This window comes from Cyclopterus lumpus, chromosome 7, assembly GCF_009769545.1.
Source record: "Cyclopterus lumpus isolate fCycLum1 chromosome 7, fCycLum1.pri, whole genome shotgun sequence".
NCBI classification, from domain to species: domain Eukaryota; kingdom Metazoa; phylum Chordata; class Actinopteri; order Perciformes; family Cyclopteridae; genus Cyclopterus; species Cyclopterus lumpus.
Window position 1 is genome coordinate 18,934,242 of NC_046972.1, and position 20,253 is coordinate 18,954,494.

At 43.6% G+C, this 20,253-nt stretch overlaps 1 protein-coding gene across 1 annotated transcript; it reads right to left on the reverse strand.

Moving 5' to 3' along the window:
* Window positions 1-105: 105 nt before the first annotated feature.
* On the reverse strand, window positions 106-19,874 carry cacna1fa (calcium channel, voltage-dependent, L type, alpha 1F subunit a). The gene is made up of 48 exons (XM_034537826.1): window positions 19,859-19,874; window positions 18,833-19,035; window positions 18,597-18,701; window positions 16,725-16,864; window positions 16,479-16,624; window positions 16,217-16,369; window positions 15,917-16,113; window positions 15,712-15,815; window positions 15,466-15,608; window positions 15,305-15,373; window positions 15,149-15,215; window positions 15,022-15,048; window positions 14,743-14,903; window positions 14,401-14,626; window positions 14,039-14,246; window positions 13,470-13,590; window positions 13,303-13,375; window positions 13,107-13,170; window positions 12,965-13,022; window positions 12,762-12,858; window positions 12,462-12,591; window positions 12,310-12,369; window positions 12,089-12,195; window positions 11,782-11,869; window positions 11,531-11,638; window positions 10,804-10,856; window positions 10,264-10,410; window positions 9,349-9,550; window positions 9,059-9,217; window positions 8,863-8,973; window positions 8,671-8,754; window positions 7,773-7,793; window positions 7,527-7,661; window positions 7,355-7,420; window positions 7,153-7,244; window positions 6,886-7,045; window positions 5,338-5,465; window positions 5,146-5,242; window positions 4,953-5,055; window positions 4,748-4,849; window positions 4,426-4,550; window positions 3,469-3,806; window positions 3,333-3,381; window positions 3,166-3,272; window positions 2,591-2,970; window positions 2,128-2,232; window positions 1,690-1,928; window positions 106-764 (listed from the first exon to the last, which is right to left on the reverse strand). The coding sequence occupies exons 1-48, from the start codon at window positions 19,872-19,874 to the stop codon at window positions 558-560; spliced, it is 6,081 nt and encodes a 2,026-aa protein (XP_034393717.1). The 3' UTR covers window positions 106-557.
* Between the last annotated feature and the right edge of the window lie 379 nt (window positions 19,875-20,253).

The following is a 20,253-nucleotide window of genomic DNA, read 5'->3' on the forward strand; positions in this document are numbered from 1 at the left end:
ACATAATGCTTTATTTATAGTCACAAAAATCAAAAACTTTGCTCTGAGTTTTCATGTTCAGGATATTCAATATTCAGTGTATATTAAATAAATATTTCTCCAAGATAGCAAATACTGTTGGGGTCACATATCAATTGTTTGTGTAACAAGGTATAAATGTTTAATTCATCTATAGTTACTTTTTTTTTTTTACAGTTATAAAGGTGTATAAATTGAGAATAATTCAAGTACAGTACAAAAAAAATGGTCCTCTGACATAATGATGCTAAGAGCTACAGTTCTCTCCATCCTCAGTGGACCCTGTAAACCACGGCTTAGTGTTCAGGAGTAGTCCTGCCACACACTGACATCTTAAAACCAGTGTGTGAGATTGTGTGTGTGTGTGTGTGTGTGTGTGTTTTGGCATTTACAAGTTAAAGTATATTTTACTGTCCCGTTTGTATCACATCATTCTGACACTTGAGCTGTCCAGTCCACTTTCTTTTCTTTCTTTATTTCCTCCAGAGAAAACGTAATCACTCACTTTCTCTCAAAGTGTTTGTCTCGTTTTGTTGATCTCAGTAAGAAATCACACAGTTCATTTCATCGGCCAGTTCCTCCTCAAAACGAGAAATCGACTGGCTGGCCCCGCGAACTATGAGGTCGGTGGCCGCACTCTCCATGTCGTCCAGAGTCATGTGGCAGGCTTCGGCAATCTCCCGCTTGGCAAAGCTCACAAACTTCGGGTCCCTGGCGTAGACACCGAGACCCTCGGAGATCAGGATCTGACATTAGGGAGGAGGAGGAGAAAATCAGAGGAAGGAGGATGTAAAACAGGCGTTATGTTCTTACTCATTCTCCGTAACACGCAAAGATAAACCTGCATGTCTACGTGAGTGTCATTGTGTCCAACGCACAGAGCATTTTATCAGGTGAAAGGGTCACTTGGTCAAAATGTAGCAGCTTTATTTCTTTTATTATTATGTAACAGAGCAGGAACAACAAATAGACTTAAATGTGCAGCACATTTGGAAGAAAGAGGAAGTATTAAACATGACTGAGAATTTATCTCAGTGCTGCACCCGATATTTAAGCTTCAAATGTTATCAGCATCAAAAACACATTTGGTCTTTGTACTGCTGATGTTTGTGTAATATTTTTGTATTAATATGTCTAGTGTTAGTATTATATATCAGAGCATGCTTATCCTAACATATTAGGATAGGGTCACAGTTGTTTAAGTCTGTCAGATACAGGTTTTACTGTAATCATTCCTCCCGTATATATACTGGATATTAATACACGCCTTTCCAACGTGCTGACAATGAAATTGATAGGGGACAAAATCCACAGTCTGTTTTTCTTGCGCAATGCAATATTACTACAGATAATGTTTATCTATAGTCAATATGAGGTTTCAACAGTCGGAGTTAGTCAAATCAATTGAGTATCGCCAAAGTTACAGTCGTTTTAGCACCAATTTATTGTTATTGTCCTCTATTTACTATTGTTTAAAGGTAGACTTGAACAATTGTGAACCTATCTTTTAATACAGCTAATAATAAGCAGATATAGTTGGAACTGTGTTGGTTTATGTTTCAAAATATCATAAAATGTCAATATTAGGCTTCAAAATAGCTAATTAGTTTCTAAGTTGTACATACTGGTTGCTCTTCACTTACTAAAATCCCATGCTGCATTATTACTCACCGACTCGACCAGGCTGTCTGCACTGCCTTTGTCTAAGAAGCCCTGGTTGACGGGTGGCATCCTCATGCTGCTGAAGGTCCTGGTCTGACCGGGGTACCAGCCAGGTGCCCTGCCGCCTGCAGGGAGGCTGGCCGAGCCGTCGCTCCACATCGGCTGGCTTTTGCCGGTGGCTTCGTCCACCAGGATCATCGGGCTGTAGACGAGCTTGCCTCTGCGCCCCGGGGGGCCGATGATTCCTGGGAGAGGAGCGGCGCCAGACGCTGTCGCGTTCACCCAGGAGGCCGATGACATCGAGGACACGCCGCCGTGCCGGGAGTCCAGGCTGTGCTGGTTCTGAGACGAGGGAGCGAGAGAAGACCGGTGAATCACGGTGAGACACACTGTGTGTATGAACACTAACATTTAGAGATGGCGTGCGCCGTTGCTTTACTTGTAGATAGGATCTGGACGGGGTTGTGTTCCCACGGAAGGTCCCTGGGATGGGGAGGTTGTCCACGCTGCTCTGTGGCCTCAGACACTGTAAGTTAAAGGACGGCTTTCGACCTGAAACAATAAGCAGGAAAGTGATAGGAAACTGTCCAGGATGCATGACTATAATATCATAACCCTGTGTGGAAGGTTTTAGTATCAGCATCGCATCTTAGGGCAAACATCAGCAGTTCCTATTGACCCCCCTGTTTGTGGAAGATTTGGTTATAGACAAATTATTACACCATTTAAAAAATCTGTGAAGGGTGTGTAGGCCCTCATCATTTTAGTTGATGCTCTGCTTGAGTGGTGCAAATCATTTTTATGTTGCAGTTCAAATGTTTAGTTGTTAAAACAGTATAATTCTGTATTGTAATGTATATATTTAAATGACCAACAGTGTCCACTAGTACAGATGATGCATGCTTTTCACCTTGCGGTATGAGAGGAAGCAGTCGCCTCCTGACAAACTGGGTGCCATTCTCATTTCCATTGTAGCTATTCCCAGTGTAACCACTGAAAGTGCTGCCATTTCCGTTCATTGTACTTCCATTGCCATTGGTGCTGACGATGCTCCCGGTGTCGTTGTCGCCCGCGTATCCGTTCCCATTGTAGCCATTTGTGGCGTAGGGAGTGGGGCTTGCAGTGACACTCCCTCCATTCATGTTGGTGTCATTGTAACCGTCGCCATCAAAGCCATTGGCCACAGGAGCGTCATACGGTATCTCCCCAAAGCTGACGGTACTTTCCAGGCTCTGGCCATTGTAGCCCGTCTCAGTTGGTAGAGGAGAGACAGCTTCCGGGTACACGTACCTATAAGATCCAAGAGCGTTAGCGTTATTTAATGTTCTTACAAAAATAGTTTGACATTATAGTTTTCTTTTGAGAGAATCAATCTTCTCATCTAATTTCCAGCAATCAAGCAACTACTTGTATTCAAACTATTCCTTTATTTATTTATGACATACATGTTGTATCTCTCTCCTCACTCTCTAGCTTGTTTCTTACCCGTCGACTGATGCTTGGATTTCAGCGTCCCCTTCAATGCAATACACCTGCTCCTCTACTTCGGTTGGAGTCTCCACAATTGGTTCTTCGACTACCACCTCAACTATCTCTGGGGGAGGAGGAGGAGGAGGAGGAGGAGGAGGAGGAGGAGGAGGAGAAGGAGGAGGAGGAGGAGGAGGAGAAGGAGGAGGAGGCAACTCACTGATGGAGTCCTCCCTGAACAGGAGTGGAAACAATTCATTATGACTTTTAAAAAAAATACAGTCCCAATGTATGAATTTATATCAAATGAGAGGCACACACCTGATGGGCAGGGGTTCAGACCTCACAGGCTGCTCTATGACAACGCTGACTCCTGCCAGCTCTGATCCTGGTTTCTGGTGCTCCTGCAGGCCCATCACCTGCTCTGTGACCACGACCTCTTTGTCTCTCTTGGTCTCGTTTTCCATGAGCACAGTTATCTGCTCCACCAGCTTGTTTATAGGCGTTCTGGGGGGCCTGATGGTCATGGAGGCTCCTGGCAGGATGTCAAATAAATCATCTGCGGCCATCTCTCCCTCCGCACCCTCCTCTTCTTCAAGGTCACAGGCCATCGCCAAACGCATCTCTGGAGCCAGGTCCTGCAGCGTTCGCAGCCCTAGCTGAGGACACACACACACACACACACACACACACACACACACACACAAACATTTACATACTAAGTTTGGATGTTTCTGCAGAGTTCGACGTAAGAAGGCTGTTTTCATATCTGCTGAAGTGAGGAACGTTTCTCTGTGCTTACAATAAGACGTGTATACACCAGTATGATTTTGTGACATCACAACTTATTTGGCGGCCAATCATGGTCCAGTATGCAACTGACATATATGTGATGTGGAGACTGGAAACCTCCAGTGCACAACACGCTGAGTGTGGAAGAGAAGTTGAGGACGTCTTGTGTCTCGCAGTTGAACTATATATTTGCAAATTCATAGAAAATAGAAAAGTATATTTTTAAGGTAACTGAACTATTATGTGTAAAAAACCCTTTAAGACCAACATTATTATTGAAAGAGAAGTGCTTGTATATTTCTTTAAGATCTTTAAAATCCCTCCCTTTCCAAGCGTGTTGCAGACCTATGGTGGCCTTCAGGTAACATAAAGATTTGAAAGGGCCTCTCTAGACCAAGTGTTTAGTTTATCCATTCCAGGCTAACAAAAACACACCATTTTCTGCTGTTTTCTGTTAAATCCGACACACTGGTCTTTTAAAGTCACCTGCAGAGAAGCCGCCCTGTCCTTCCGTTTGGATTTCCTCTCCCTCTCCTTTCTCTTACGGTACTTTTTAAAGTAGTCCTGAATCAGGAAGCTGGCATAAAACTTCCCACAAGTCACCTCATCCCCTGAGAAGAAAAAAGAAAAGGGAAGTTAGTGAAGGAAATGTGCAAGGCCAAGTGGAAGGCATGCGGTATATGTTTGAAAACAGCTTCTTCTTTTTTTCTTCAGATGAAGGCGTGTTATTCGCTCGAGTCTTTTAAGGCAAAAGTTGAATTCAGTACTTTGTCTTCCTGGCTGGCAGCGGTGTGAATTCTTGTCGTACCTCTAGGGGGAGGAATGACTTCATCAATGAGCTTGGGCTTGGTGCGCTTCCAGAGCTTCTTAATGATCAACTTCAGCTCTTCATTCTGCTTGTCGATGGGGCCTGAGGACGACAACAGCGTCAAAGCACTGAGCGAGGTAGTACTCACACTCCGGTGCGATGAGCATGCATGAGAGTCCGTCTGTATATGCGAGTGAGATCAAACCTTCAGTCTTGATCTTGAGCGAGGTTCTCACGAGAGCAAACAGAGTAGCACTGAAGGTGACGGTCCCGTCGGAATGCAGGGGGACGTTCATAGCAACCAGTCTCTGAGAGGACAGAAGAAGCAGAAGGAGGGAGATCTATCTCTCCGCTCACGTTCCTCGCATCAACGCGGCTCTGAATTCGAGTCAACTTACCTTGCAAGCAACACGATGGGGACACAGCTTTCCGAAACCGAGAGGCGGTTGAATCCTACGCAGCATCGTGACGACATCGATGTGTTTTATACGCCCGCTGTAGGAGACAGAAAATCAACCATTTACTGACAGATAGGAATATTCTGGGACATGCAGAGAGGAGCAGATGGTTGAAGAGAAATAAAGTCTCACGTGGCCTCGGGATCGTAGTCAGACCAAACTCTCTTGAACTCATCCAGGTGGTGAGTGCCGAGCACGGTCCAGTCTCGGGTCAGGTATTCAAAGTTGTCCATGATGACGGCAATAAACAGGTTGATGATCTTGATGGAGAAAAGGACAGAAACACAACAGCTACTTATGAAACAAGATGTGATAACGGATTTAATCATTAAAAAGTACCTTCAAAAGACTCTTTCAAACTACTTAGAACATTGGCATGCCATGGTTAAAGACTATAATATACCTTTTAAAGAAAACATCTGTGATTCAAATACTGCCAAATGAAATTCATGCACTTAATGTGCTTTGAGGCAAAATTAATACAAGGAGCTAAAAGTAGACACAATTATCTCGATGGAAGCATGTGATTGTTTGCCTCTATATGCATGTGATTCATTGAGTGGTCTTTCATAATGACGCGTACGCGCGTCAGTCCATTCAGTTCTCTGAATTTCGCATAACCCGGCAGCACAAAGGGGTCCGGGTCTATTTTAGGGAGCTCTGCTAAAGGGATGTCAGCTGTCCACAAGAGAGGGAAACCACAGAAGGAACGCCAGACACACATGAACCTGGACCCTGTGGTTGTAAATCTGGCTTCAAGGAAACAAATGGTTAAATCTTTTCAAGTAAATAACAAGGACATTGTTAAACTTGAAGTGAACTTAAAGGATCAGTGAGCAGCAATTAGGGGGATCTATTGGCAGAAATTGAATGTAATATTCGTAACTATGATTCTTTAAGTGTATGATCACCATAAAATTAGCCTTCTTGTGTTTGTGTATATCTACATATGGAGCACGTCCTCTTTACAGAGTCGGCCATGTTTCTACAGTCGCCCAGAACAACGCTGGCTCCAGATCGGGACATTCATGTTCTCTTCCACTCTTGGCACACGGGGGAAGTTTCAGTTGGTTGCAATCTGCAACATCACCGCTAGATACCACCAAATCCTATACACTGCATCTTTAGGGTCCTGGGCAGCATATAGAATTACACTACATGATCAGATGGCATTGATGATGATTTTAAGCAGGTAACTTGTACATTAATGTTCACTTCATATCTGGAAAAACTAAAAAGAGGATGAGCTTGCTCCTTCACGAGCTAGACTTCATATTGGACTTTGTTCTCCAGGTTTAAAGTCACCTTCCTTCAACCTGTTTAGAAGTCTAAAAATGGAAATGCTACCAACATATTTGCACCCTTTTCAATTCAGGATTTTGTCTCCGCTGTCTGGATTAACAAAATCCACCGACGAGTGAGTTCTCCAAAGAGCTGCTGGAGGAGGCCGGGTTCGCTTTTTAGAACTGCTGCTGCTCAGTTGTTGTAATACTATCCTCTCTGCTTTCATCTGACTGTGATCCCACTTGACCTGATAAAGCCTTGTGAAGCACACGTCTGAATGAATGATCCCCCAGGAGGCTGTTTCTACGTGATATTCAAAAGGAGGGGAAGTGTTTTTACTACAAACGATCTAAGAACTCAGTGATTAAAAAGAGCAGATCCTTTAATCCTCCTCACCAGGTAAGCACAGAGCATGAAGAAGCTGATGAAGTAGATGTAGGACAAGTTGCTGCCGCAGCTGAACTCTTCGCCGGGCTCAGTGTCGGCTTCTGGGTCGCAGCGTCTACCGGGCAGAGCTGCCAACATAATCTCCTGCCACTGCTCTCCGGTGGCACACCTTCAGGGATGCAGGGACGGCGCAGCGTTGTCATTTGACCTTTACTTATACACTCGGCTCTTCTGTGGAAATACTGTAATGTTTAGTCTGTGAAGCTAGTGGCTCACCTGAAGAGCACCAGGACAGCCATGAAGAAAGTCTGGAAGTTGCAGTTTCTGTTGATGTGCGTGTCGTCATCGATGGCCACTTTCCCGAATGACTGGAATGAAAAATACCAAACAAACAGTTTGAACCATAGGGTCAATATGAATTTCTTAATCATTATTTAGTAAATTGATTAATTATAGTTCTCGACTTTGAGAGACGAACCTGCATGCCGATCACAGCATAGATGAAGAAGATCATCGCGATGAGCAGGCCAACGTAAGGCAGGGCCTGAGCACAATGAAGTCAAGAGTATGATTACAACAAAAGAAAAAAGGACTCAATGAGCATCGTGACAAAACAGCGTTGTCAATCATTTTGTGATTTATTCGCCGACCTGGAGCGACTTGACAAACGTCCAGAGCAGCGTGCGAATGCCCTCTCCTTTGCTGAGCAGCTTCACCAACCTCAAGACTCGGAATAGACGGAAGAATGTGATGGACACTTTTCCGCTCTCTCCTTTACCAGGACCCTAGAACAAAACAAAAACAGCTAAATAAATAACTATATATATATTTAAGCGTATCTTAGAGTATTAGTATAAGACACATTTAGGGTTGCAGTGGTTGTGCTCAGCTCTTACCTCACCGTGGCCACCTCCTCCCTGAAACAGGTACCAGGTAGAGATGCCATGTGAGAGGAGACAGATTAAAACACTATTAGGATCGAGCACAAATGGTTACACTTTTCAAGTAAAGCTCAATTTCAACAAATTATTATTTGGATTTTCCATACTGTATTAATTCTGTTCTTGTGATAGTGTTTCCACACAACCAGGAATGCAACTCTGGAAGTATTCAAATGTTCACTGAATACTAGAATCAGCCAATAAAATATGCACTGAAACCGCCAAACTTCCATAAGAAAATAAAGAGGACATGACGTCAGTGTCCGTGATGGCACTAACAGTACTAATTGTTTTGGCAACTGGATTCTCCTCTGGTTGTATTACCAGTATCAGATGTCATACTGTATATGGTACACAAAGGGCATTTTACCATTAAGTTAAATATTTTATATTATATTATATATTATAGTGTTCTGGAAATTATGAGTATGGAATAATTGTTGTAGCTTGTTTCAGTTTTGAGAAAATCCTGAACTTCTAGAGTTTTTAAAGACAAGAAGGCATCAAATGGATCATGTAACTTTCAATCTGTCCCATTAAACATTTTTAATTGATTTACATACTTTATGAGGTTTAATCTGGGTCAAATTCATTGCTTTTACAGAGACAAAACAGAAAAGATTGCAGCTACCAGCTCTTAATCATCATTGAATACAATGTGTACCAATGCTGCTGGATTTTTCTAAAAATTGTTTGACTTTATGTTCTTTTTAAATATTCTCGGATTGATCATTTCACATATTTCCTCAAAAAGTAGAGAACCGAAGACAAACAGTGTGACAACACAACATGAGCTTTTTGAAATGCGTTTGTTCTTTTTCTTTCTTTTTGCCATCAAAATGGACAAACATACGCTAAACTCAGAGACGGCGATATCCAACACGCTCCCCACGACGATCAAAGCGTCAAAAGAATTCCACGGATCGATGAAATAGTGCTGCAGAGGAAAGAATAAACAAAGAGCGTGCAGGTCAAGCGCGGGGTCGGCGGGGTGAATGTGAAAGAGAAGGAGGGGGGGGGGGGGGTGGGGGGGGGGGGACCTCACGTGAACGCGCAGAGCCAGTAACTTGATAATCATCTCGATGGTGAAAACCACCGTGAAGATCATGTTGAGGATGTCCATGATCGAGGTGAACCCTTTGGACTGCTCGTAATGCTGCGAGAGAAGCAGCAACACAACACGTCACGGGGCGGAAACACAAGTGGATTCCTCTGTCTGTCATCAAAGAGTTAAAGGATACCTGAACAGCCAGAGTGAGGGTGTTTCCCAGAATCAGCGCAAACATGACGTATTCAAACTGGCTGGAGTTGATGATTTTCCAGAATTTGAGCTGCGACGGGTTTTTAGGGATGTAAATCTTGATCGGCTGAGCTTTCAGAGCGTAGTACACACACTGGCGCTGGACGGGAGGAGGGGGGGGGGGGGGGGGGGGGGGGGAAGAAGAAGAGAGGGTTACAACATTATTCACTTTGTAAATCCAATCAAAAACAAAAAGATTTGTTTAATTGAAACTTGATTGATTGATCTTACTTGATTTTTGTTGAGTTCACAGTTTTTGAATTCAGCCTCTCCTTGCTCTCGGAATGTGATGATGACGAAACCCACGAATATGTTCATCATGAAGAAGGCGATGATGATGATGTAGATGATGAAGAAGATGGAGATTTCTACTCGGTAGTTGTAAATGGGCCCTCGGTTGATGGCGTTGGCATCCACTGACCGATAAAGGAGCCTGTAAACAAAGAATCACACACAGTGAGGAAAGGAAACGCTTAAAAAGTCAGGAAGGTGATATTCATTTCATTTCTTATTGTCAAAAATCCCATTCAAATACCAAAATGAACAATAAATCAGAACAAGTTTTGAATATGTAGCTAAAACCTGATGTATGCTGTTGTTTATGTTAATTAAAAATATTAAAAATATCATTCATGAATAATTACTAAAATAATTATAAATAATAATTTGAATACAAATATTTAAATTTGAATGCAATAAACCACATTTCATATTTAATATTTCTCATTTTTGATGCACCTGTTCTGGGAATCTCAGCTTAAATATTTCAAAGGGGTTACATTATTGAAACTGCACTGGGTAGTTTGTTTTGAATCAACCTCACATACACGATTACTAGCACACCAAACATGTATTAATCCACAGCATAAAATAGTCCCCAAAAAATGCACTTTTCATTCCTGTTTAGTAATGTTTTTAAAAACATTAGTGAGACTTTTAAACAAATGAACTACATATTTGTGACCAGATTTTTTAAAAGATGTACATCTTCAGTAAGAATGGCAGACAGAGTTTGGGCATGGACCAACACATACTTCATTTTTTATATTTTCATAGAATTTGTTGACAATAAAACAATTAAATAAATATTTTTTGGGACATTTGTAAAAAATAAAAAAATTTAAAAAAAGTAAAGTTACTACTCACTGTGGCCAGCCTTCAAATGTCGACACGGTGAACAAAGCCAGCATGCCCATCAGCACATTGTCAAAGTTGAAATCACTGTTTTCCCAAATCCTCTCTTTCACCATGGGGTGGTTCATATCGCCGTCTTTATAGACCACAAACGTTCCCCTGAAATCAGACAAACGCACAAATGTAACGACAGCGACGGCGGCGTGTCCGGAGACTGTCTGCGGAGCTTTGTGTTGTGAAGACCGATGGTTTTCAAAGTGGGAGGCTCAGTGAATGCAAGTGAAACATAAATATGACATTAGTTATTAAAAGATCACATGGTGAGTGTGTAGCCTAAATCAAATGTGCGTACTTTGGTTCAAGAGAGCCAGTGAAACAGAAGTGCATCAGTCAGAAACCAATCGGACAGACTGCTTTATCTTGGCTCAACTGTTGAGTGAGATCAAATAACAGAATCGTGATTATAGGCATCGAGGTAAACTAATGGCGGGCGGGCCCACGGCCTCAGACTTTGAAAACCTCTGGTGTCGAGAACAAGACAAGAAGATTCACCTGCACTCCACAGGAGTGTGTTTGGCTTCATCTGTGCAGCTGTAGAATCTGCCCTGTAACATTAAAACAGAGGCACATTAAAACCATTCACAACCCTCACTGTCCACGTCCCTTTTAAATTAGTCTCATGAGAAGCATCTGTACAATCTCTATCAACAGCTCTTTACGAAGCTCGTAATGCTCATTTTTTAGTGGCATTGTTGGAAATGTGTAAATTAAATATGTTTATTACTGAGCTCATAGTTAAAAGTGTTTCTAGTTTTTTTTTTTTTTCATTTACACACATATGAGGGGGCAGAATATTAGAAATATTTATATATGAAGATTGATTAAAATCCTGATTAAACACCGACTGATCAGATTGTTTTGCTACATAGAAAATAAAGATCTATACCAGTGTGGGAGGAGATAAAAACTGTATTTACAGTGATCTGTACAAGCGAGGTGAACCTGCCTGACAGGAAGGTAAGAGAGGAAAATGTCAGAAAAGAAGAGCTTCACATTGGATATTAGCATATGGTGATTTAGTCACAAGCTTCTGCGTCTCCCTTTTATTCTTATTAATATATGACAAACACCTCTCAATATGATTCAGTCCAGTATAACACCACCTGCGAACCTCAAAACGCACAATTTATTTAGCACCTCTACGACAACTGAACATAAAATAGCACTTTATGGCACAAGACTGTACAGGTGTACCTAATAAAGTGGCCAGAGAACGTACCTTGAAGAGCTGCACTCCAATACAGGCAAACATGAACTGAAGCAGCGTGGTGACAATCAAGATGTTGCCGATGGTGCGGATGGCCACGAACACACACTGCACCACATTCTGTGAACCACAGACGACGCGCAACACGTCATATAAAACCGAATATATACGCCGCAATGCAAATTCAGTAACCCTGCTATAAACACTCGCTTTAATACGTAATTAAAAAAATAACCCCCAAAAAAAAGAAAAGCGCTGCTCACCTTTAGTCCCTTGGCTCTGTTGATGGCACGAAGAGGCCGGAGCACTCGCAGCACCCTGAGAATCTTGACCACGGAGATCGCACTTGAACTGAGAGCAACAATGCAACAATATTTAGAGGCAATGAAACGGAGATGGAAGCAGATTGGACTTGGAAATAAAGAGCATAAAGTATAAAGCTACACTGGGAAAGGGAAACAAATTCTGAGTGTTGCCCTCAAATCAAAAACACTTTATAAAAAGCTTTTACAGCGTCACAACTATTGATTTTCCCATCAGGATTCACCTGTGTGCAGTTTGTCTACTCACTGTAAGAAGAAAGACGCGAGCGACACGCCGACCACCACCAGGTCGAGGAGGTTGAACGCGTTTCTACAGAAGGAGCCGGAGTGCAGAACGGCGCCGTAGACCGTCATCTAGACACGAGCGAAGACACAAAGTGATGTCAGAGTTTCGATGGCGTTTCTTTGAAATCGCACCACATTTTGAGCAGTTTTCGCCCATTTAAACCAGCACGACCCCGTTGTTACCTTCAGTACGATCTCCACCGTGAAAACCGAAGTGAAAACGTAATCTGCGTAGCCGAGCACCTGAGGATGAGAGCGAGGGTTACTAATCGATCTTCTGCATCGTGAATGAACGAGCAGATGGACAACGGTCTGCCTGATGCCGTCACTCTTACAATGTTCCTGAATGAGTGGGATTTGATGGGATCCTCGGCAGCCAGGGAGATACTGCTGAGGATGATGAAGACGAGGATGAAGTTGGTGAAGTAGGGGTGATGGATGAGGTTGTGGCAGGCGACTCGCAAACTGACAATGGGAGGGAAATTACAAAGAAAAAGTGGACTATTTTAAGCAATGTCCTGGTGTTAAAGCAGATCACACAACTTAATTTTTAAATCGGTGTCGAGTTAGAGAGTCGCATTATAGGATTATAGCAGAATCAGGGGAAGTTTGGCACACAAATGATCTTAAATTACCAGTTTTTCTTTCCAAGAAGGAAGAAGGAGCTCCCGTCGGGGATCGGGATGATCTTCTCTTTGGGCCCTGAGAACTCCGGCTTTAATGGAGCAACTCCTACAGTGAAATACAAAGAAAACGAGAAATGTATTAGAGACGGTTAAAGTTTTCAATCATCAAGTCTGCCGTTTCTCCTGCGGGTCGTGAGGTCCATCGAACTCACCCTCCAGACCCTCGATGGCCCTCAGCTCCTCATTTTCCTGCCAGTCGTCCTCGTCGTTCTACAACCGAGACAAAAGATCAGCTGTTTGGCATTTCACTATTTGTTTTTGGGGGCAGGGAAAAAGACAACAACTATTCTCTACCCCTGCGTCTTCATCCTCTTTCTCATCATCCTCATCCCATTCTTCTTCTTCTTCCTTTTTGTCCCTAAAAAAACAAACAAACTGCGATTAAAAGCTATGGGGGAATTGTTTGAAAATATTGAATTTGAATGTAGACATCAGTAAGTGCAACTGGAAATAGAAAGACGATAGCAATACTTTCTGACGTCAAACTCACTCGACTTTGGTCTTCCCGCCGCCTCCTGCCAAGTTGTCCACAGCGATAGCCAAGAAGACATTGAGCAGGATGTCTGATCACAAAGTTAAGGAGGCCACTTGGTTCCATTTGGAAATAAAGAGCAATCGTTTAATGCTCAGACTTCAGCAATCAGACAGAAAGGATACAGTTACCGCAGACAAAGAGGATGACGAAGTAAATGCACACCACCATGTTGGGGAAGATCGGCCCTCCGTAGGCCATAATGCCGTCGTACATCACAGCGTTCCAGTCCTCTCCGGTGAGGATCTGCAAAAGAAAAGAGACAGAGTAGACGCACAGGGTGAGAGGGCTGTGATGGACACCATATTACATAAAGGTAATTGAATGGTGCGTACAGAGGGTTTTAGGGCTTTTACTGCTGGGTGGTTGTGTATTCTTATATTCATGTTGTATAAACTACCTATGTTCTTATGTTTGTGTCTATATTTCTATATGTTGTCTTCAAATGTAAAGTACTTTGAGTTTCACTTTATATACTTTATACACACTTATATACATTTAATATGTCCTGCTCTGCTATTATATTGTATAGTATATATTGTAACTTTGCTCGCTGCTGCTACATACAAATCCCTCCCTGGGGATGAATAAAGTATCTATCTATCTATCTATCTATCTATCTATCTATCTATCTATCTATCTATCTATACATGTAATGAAATGTGCTATATAAACACATTGCCGTGTCAGTCACCTGAAAACAAGTGAGCAGAGCCTGAGGGAAGGAGTCGAAAGTACTTCTCTTCATCTGAGTCTCGTCAAAGTTGAATTTGCCTCCAAATAACTGCATGCCCAGCAAGGCGAAGATGATGAGGAAGAGGAAGAGCAGGAGCAGGAGGGAACAGATAGCTTTCATGGAGTTGAGCAGCGAGTTCACCAGGTCGGACAAAGCGGCCCAGTGCCTGGAAATTACAAAAGAGAGCATAGACACACCACATCAGATTTAAAAAAAAATAAAAAAAAATAATGCTGATAGATTTCTTTCACTGGTTTGTTCCTCGTGCAGCCGACTGAAAAGCTCCAGACGTTTTACGACTAAACTCGGGCGCCAGTTACCGAGTCATCTTGAATATCCTGAGCAGTCGGATGCAGCGCAGCACCGAGATGCCGATGGGCGGGATGAACTCGAGCTCCACGAGCAGCGTCTCGAGGATGCCGCCGCACACCACGAAGCAGTCGAAGCGGTTGAACAGCGCCATGAAATAGATCTGCAGGCCAAAGGCGTACATCTTCATGAGCATCTCCAGAGTGAACAGCAGCAGCAGGACCTTGTTGGCTCGCTCTGAGGGACGCACGGAGAAGAAGAAGAAGAAGAAGAAGAAGAAGAAGAAGACGTTTTTAGTCGAGTTGAAGCTCAGCTCAGCGACGGTTTAAATTAATGAAGGAACGCATTCTCACCTTGCATTTCCGTGAGCCACGTCGGCTGTCCATAATGCTCGGAGGCACTGGCCACTGTGTTGAGAAACACCAGCAGAAGCACCAGCCAGTAGAAGTTGTTGGTCTTGGCGGCCACGCGGCAGTTCTTCCTGAGTGTATGATTGAGCTGGCACAATTGGTCACTAAAAAAACAGAGAAAATAGTATTTGGAATGAGGTGTGCACATTGGGTGTAACAACTCATGAAATGCATAAGTGTTTGTGCTTTGGAATGAGCCCTTTTTTCTGTCTCTCATCTTACCAGAAGCTATTCGCCATCATCTTTGCCCTGGGAAAAAGAAGAGCGTGTGAAAAATCATGAATGGACTTCATTGGACGCCTAAATGCCAGCTGTGAATCAAAACAATGCTCTCCCACTGTTGTCTTACATGAGAGACGCACAGAAGCCGCTGTCGTCATCGAGGTACGCTATGTCATCATCCGAGTCCGACTCGGCTAAACACAGAGATTCAGAGGTGTCGGCCGTTAGAGACCGTCACGTTAAATAAACACGATCGCAAAAAAAACGCCGATGGCTGACGTACCTCCGCCGTCCTCGTTGTGTTTGTACCAGCCGAACTTCTTCATCATCTTTTTCTTTGCGATCGCGGCGCCTGCGAAGTGAAAGAGAGTCGGATTACGTGTAAATTATAAAGCCGCGTGGAGATGTTTTTGGTTTATCTTCATAGACGCGTTCAACACTGACGTTTGTTTCCCTCTTCGTCCACATCCTCGGCCTCGATGAGCCAGTCCATGTAGCCTATCATGTCCTCCTCCATCTGCTGGCTCTCCTGCGCCTTCTGCAGCTCCCCGCGCGCCACGGCCTTTTCTCTTTCCTTGGAGAACTCTCTGTGCACGGACACACAAACTCAAAACTCAGGGAAAAAGGTGAAGACAAACATAAAAGGATTCATTTTGTTTCTCATAAAACACAATAAATGCAGCAACCCACCCGCTCAACACACCCAATACGAGATTGATGATGAAAAAGGATCCGAAGATGACCAGAGAAACAAAGTAAACCCACGGAATCTCAAAGCCGATGGCATCATTCATCTGTGCAGAAGGGGGGGCAGAGACAAACAAGTGCAGGTGAGCATGTTCATTAGCGACAAACACATGTAAAAGTGAGGAGGATCCAGTGAACATGCGAGTACCCAGTAGAGAACATCTGTCCAACCCTCCATCGTGATGCACTGGAAAACTGTCAGCATGGCGAAGAAAACGTTGTCAAAGTTCGTGATGCCGCCATTCGGGCCCTCCCACTTGCCCCGGCAGTCAGTCCCGTTCCCGAAACAAAAACGCCCGTTCCCGGCGAACGCACAGGGCGACGGATCATCTTCCACCATGAGACCTGGAGCGGGGGGGAAAAAAAACAAAAAACAGCATTGAGCCAACACATCCGTGAAATATGGACCACGTATAAAAGTCTGTTTTTTTGGTCAGAGGGCACAGACCTGTGCTGCTGGAGTAGCACGTCTTGTGCATCCGGCCGATAAAAAGCTCCAAGCCGATGATGGCGTAGATGATGATGACGAACATGACCAACATACCGATGTGCAGAAGGGGGACCATGGCTTTCATGATGGAGTTCAACACGATTTGTAAACCTGGCAAGGCAGACACACACTTTTTTTTGTTGCCGATGGCACAAGCGGGATGAAGCCACAGGAACAAACACACATTCAAAAAAACAAAAAAACATTCAAAACAACGCACTTGGCACTCCGGATACGAGGCGGAGCGGTCGCAACACCCGGAATGCCCTGAGAGCTTTGACATCGAGGCCTCCGGGTTTTCCCGCAGCATGATGGGCCTCTCCTGGCTTATGATCCGTCATGCCCTCCGCCATCACACTGAACAACCTGCACAGACACACACACCAGTGTTAGGACTTTACTTCCTATAAGTGATAGGGGCATTTTTCGCAGACGCAAATCGTGACGACGTGAAGCGTCACAATACCCGACGATGACGATAACGAAATCGAGCAAGTTCCATCCGCTGCGTATGTAGGCGCTGGGGTGCATGACTAAGCCGTAGGCGAGGATTTTAGTGAAGGTCTCGATGGTGAAGATGACGAGGAAGACGTACTCAACTTGTTCCTGAGGGGAAAAGAAAAAAGGCAAGGCATAGATTGTTTAGCAAAATTTTTAATGATTTTTCTTATCTTCTTTTATTCAGCGGGCGGGTTTTTGAAAGGAAAAGAAAAATGTCAAGCGATTGTCACACGTAAAATAAAGACATTTAGAAACGGATTTCTCTTCGCCACACACATGCAGTAAGTGGCATTAAGTGACTTTTCCATGCGTCTTTTTTTAAACCGCGTGCGTTATCATTAAAGGCTGACTGTGGTGGCTTCCTAACCTCCTAACCTACTGCCTAACACATGCTTACGCCTGTCTCTGGATCCCTTCTCTGTAACCTTCAGCTTAAAGCTTCTAATCACTGCTACCACTCTCACTAGGCTTTAACGTCAGGCTGACACAATAATCCAGACATAATGTGGTTTAATGAAAGGTGTGTGGAATAATAAAAAAAACAGTAACTGGAAAAAGAATTATGATTTTTTGGACTGTAAGTCCCTGAGAGGGGGGGGGGTGTGCATGTTAAACTGTCAGCTTACCTTCTTTGTGCAATCCAATAAAGGGATCTACTTACATCGAGCCTGCTGCGTGTCCCTGCTACCCCTTTTAATAACATCGTCTAAAGTTAAATTCAAACATCACTTGCAAAACAAGGATTACTTGCAACAATTAAATAACAATGTGACTGTTTTGCGATTATATAATGCTGTTTGTGGGTCTCAATGGCTCACGTATCGAATAAGCCAAAGAAAAACAGGATAATGTTCAGTTTGACTGCTGTGTAATTTGTAATTAATGGGGGGTCAGAAAAGGAGGGACAAAGAGAGAGATTAAGCAGATGGTTGGCGTTTAAGTCTGTCATGATCCCTGACAGGGTCACCTTGACGAGGCCACACCGCAACTTTTGTTTCCCCTCTAACACGATTACCGTCTCACTAAATGCTGCTACCGTCAGCAAAATACCAAATGTAACCGCTGCAACGTATCATGCGTACGTCTAGTGTCCTCAAAGGACTGAGAGGACGCGAGAGAGAAACATCTTCTCGGGAGAATCCCGCAAGATGTTCTCAGTAACTGTCGATCCTTGGAAACAGGAAACATAAGAACGGCGGTAAAGAGGCTCAGACGTACTTCACACATCGGCATAGTTCAAACTTGACAGCTCCATTCGATCCCCTTAAAGGGATCAAGTTGCTCTCCTAAACGTTTCATACTTTCAGTTTTCAAGGAGCACTAAGCGGTCTGATGAAGAACGCTCTGTATGATCAAAGAGCTCCAGCATCTGTGTGTCGGGCCCGCAAGGATCTCTCTTCACACACACTTCCTCTATCCGAAGCATAGCATAGCATAGCATAGAATAGAATAGCATAGCATAGCATGCACGGTGTGTTTGGGTGCATCAATCAGACACTTAAGGGAATGAATGGAATGCACTATTGGTTTGAGTGCACTTTTATTTTGAAGTGTATATGTAGTTGAAGTGTATATGTAGTTGTGCAGCAAGCGGGCAATAGATGAGTATACTTCTCACTAGATAGCTGACAAAGACACAGCCTTCTTGTAGAGCATACAGGCCGTTTTCTGAAACAATTGTGTCATAAGGTATTGGGGATTTTTCCAGTTAGTGTTAATAAGCTGTTTTGTGTTTGAGCTTTACTTAATACCAAGCTCAGTGTACCATGAATGTTCAAAATGAGTTAAAGAAACAGGTTGACTGTTTCTTTTACTGTACGTCTGTCCACAAACTCACCAGTTGGTGATTGGTAGCGTTGGAGTCGTCGTCGGGGTACGGCTTGGTGACGCCCATGGCCACGCAGTTGGCAAAAATGGCCATCAGAATGAAAATATCAAAAGGCTTGAGGCGTGCAGTTAAGGGCACAACGGGCCTCGTGGAATAACAGAATAATATACCTTTAACCCGCCAACACATATCCTCCAGAACACATTATACATTTGCATGCAGGAACCTAAACGTAGACAAACAACGAGAGAAGGATATTTCCACTCTACGAGGGCCAGTGCTGCCATGCGGATGGGGTTGCTCAGGGTGAGGCAGCAGAGGGCTCGGGGGGCCCTGAGGGCAGACTTGTTCGCCTGCATTGCCTTCTTGGCCCCCCCGCCTCTTTTTCTGGCTGAGCCAGTGGACCCGAGGGTGTCTGACTTTCCTCCCTCCCCCCCAGGGGGGGCATCTGTAAAAAAAATAAAAAAAATAATCAGTAACACTTTATTTTTCTGTGTTTTCAAGCATCCTGAATGTGAAGTTAAAGAAAGTATACGAATAAGTAAAAATATGTTTATTACATGATCAATCATTCTGGACAAATTGCTGATTAACACATCTGGTAAATAGACATACAGAGTAATTTGCTAATAAGTAAGTCTATTGGTGGATACCTTTATTATCAGTCAAAGTACAACAGTTATTGTTGGTGTGCGGCTCCACCATCTTTCTCCCACTATTAATATCAGCTTTGTATTATCCAACACAATTAATGTAGGACTTAAAGTTGGCTGCAGCAACTGACAGGTATTCTGTCCTGAAGGACCAGATGTGACCTACTTCTTTAGTGGAAGTGGCATGGCACTTAGCCCACTATCCCTATACAGGCCCATGATCACCTGCTGACAAGGCCCTGTCCAAAGAATAAGCCTGCAGGTGCCTGTATTATATCTCCCTGTACAGACTACAGAGGAGCAAGAAATATGAGCAGATAAGAACGTATTCAATATTTCCACACGAAGCACGTGTGTTTAATTATTGTCAAAAGGTGTGCGTGCTTTGAGTTCAATCATAGGAAACATGCGCTATGAGCTATGTTTGACTGTATCAGTGGAAGTATTATTTCCGAAAATATATATTCTTCTTCCACCGACGGAGCGTGCATGTGATTTCTGTTCATCATATTGCTTTACAGGACAGTTGGTCGTGTAGTTTTCTTAAACTTTGAAGCTATGACGCGCATATTCGTGCGCAAAAAAAAAACCTCGGGAGATACAGTGAGGAGTTCCTACCTTTCTTTGCCTCCATGTCCGCAGCTTAAGCACCACGAAATCACTTCAGAAAACCCACCATCAGCTCCTCCGGGGGATCTGCGATGCGTACTGGATCACAGATATGAATCCGAGAACTTTCTAGGGGTGCAAATAAAAAGAACCATGTGCCGCCTGTCATTTCATATCCACAGGCAGCACGCCGTCGCAGCCGAGAGGCTACAGGCCATCCTGCTCACCGCCTGCTCGAAGCCCAGAAATATACGATTAAAGCGGAGTTATGGTAATGTCTTTACGCGTGTAAATCAATTTTTAAAACGGAATAACTTTTATCCACGCAGGCACATAACGGGGAGGGAAAAGCAACACAAACGCGTCCCCATACCCGCGGTGGTCAGACGGCAGGATTAAACTAG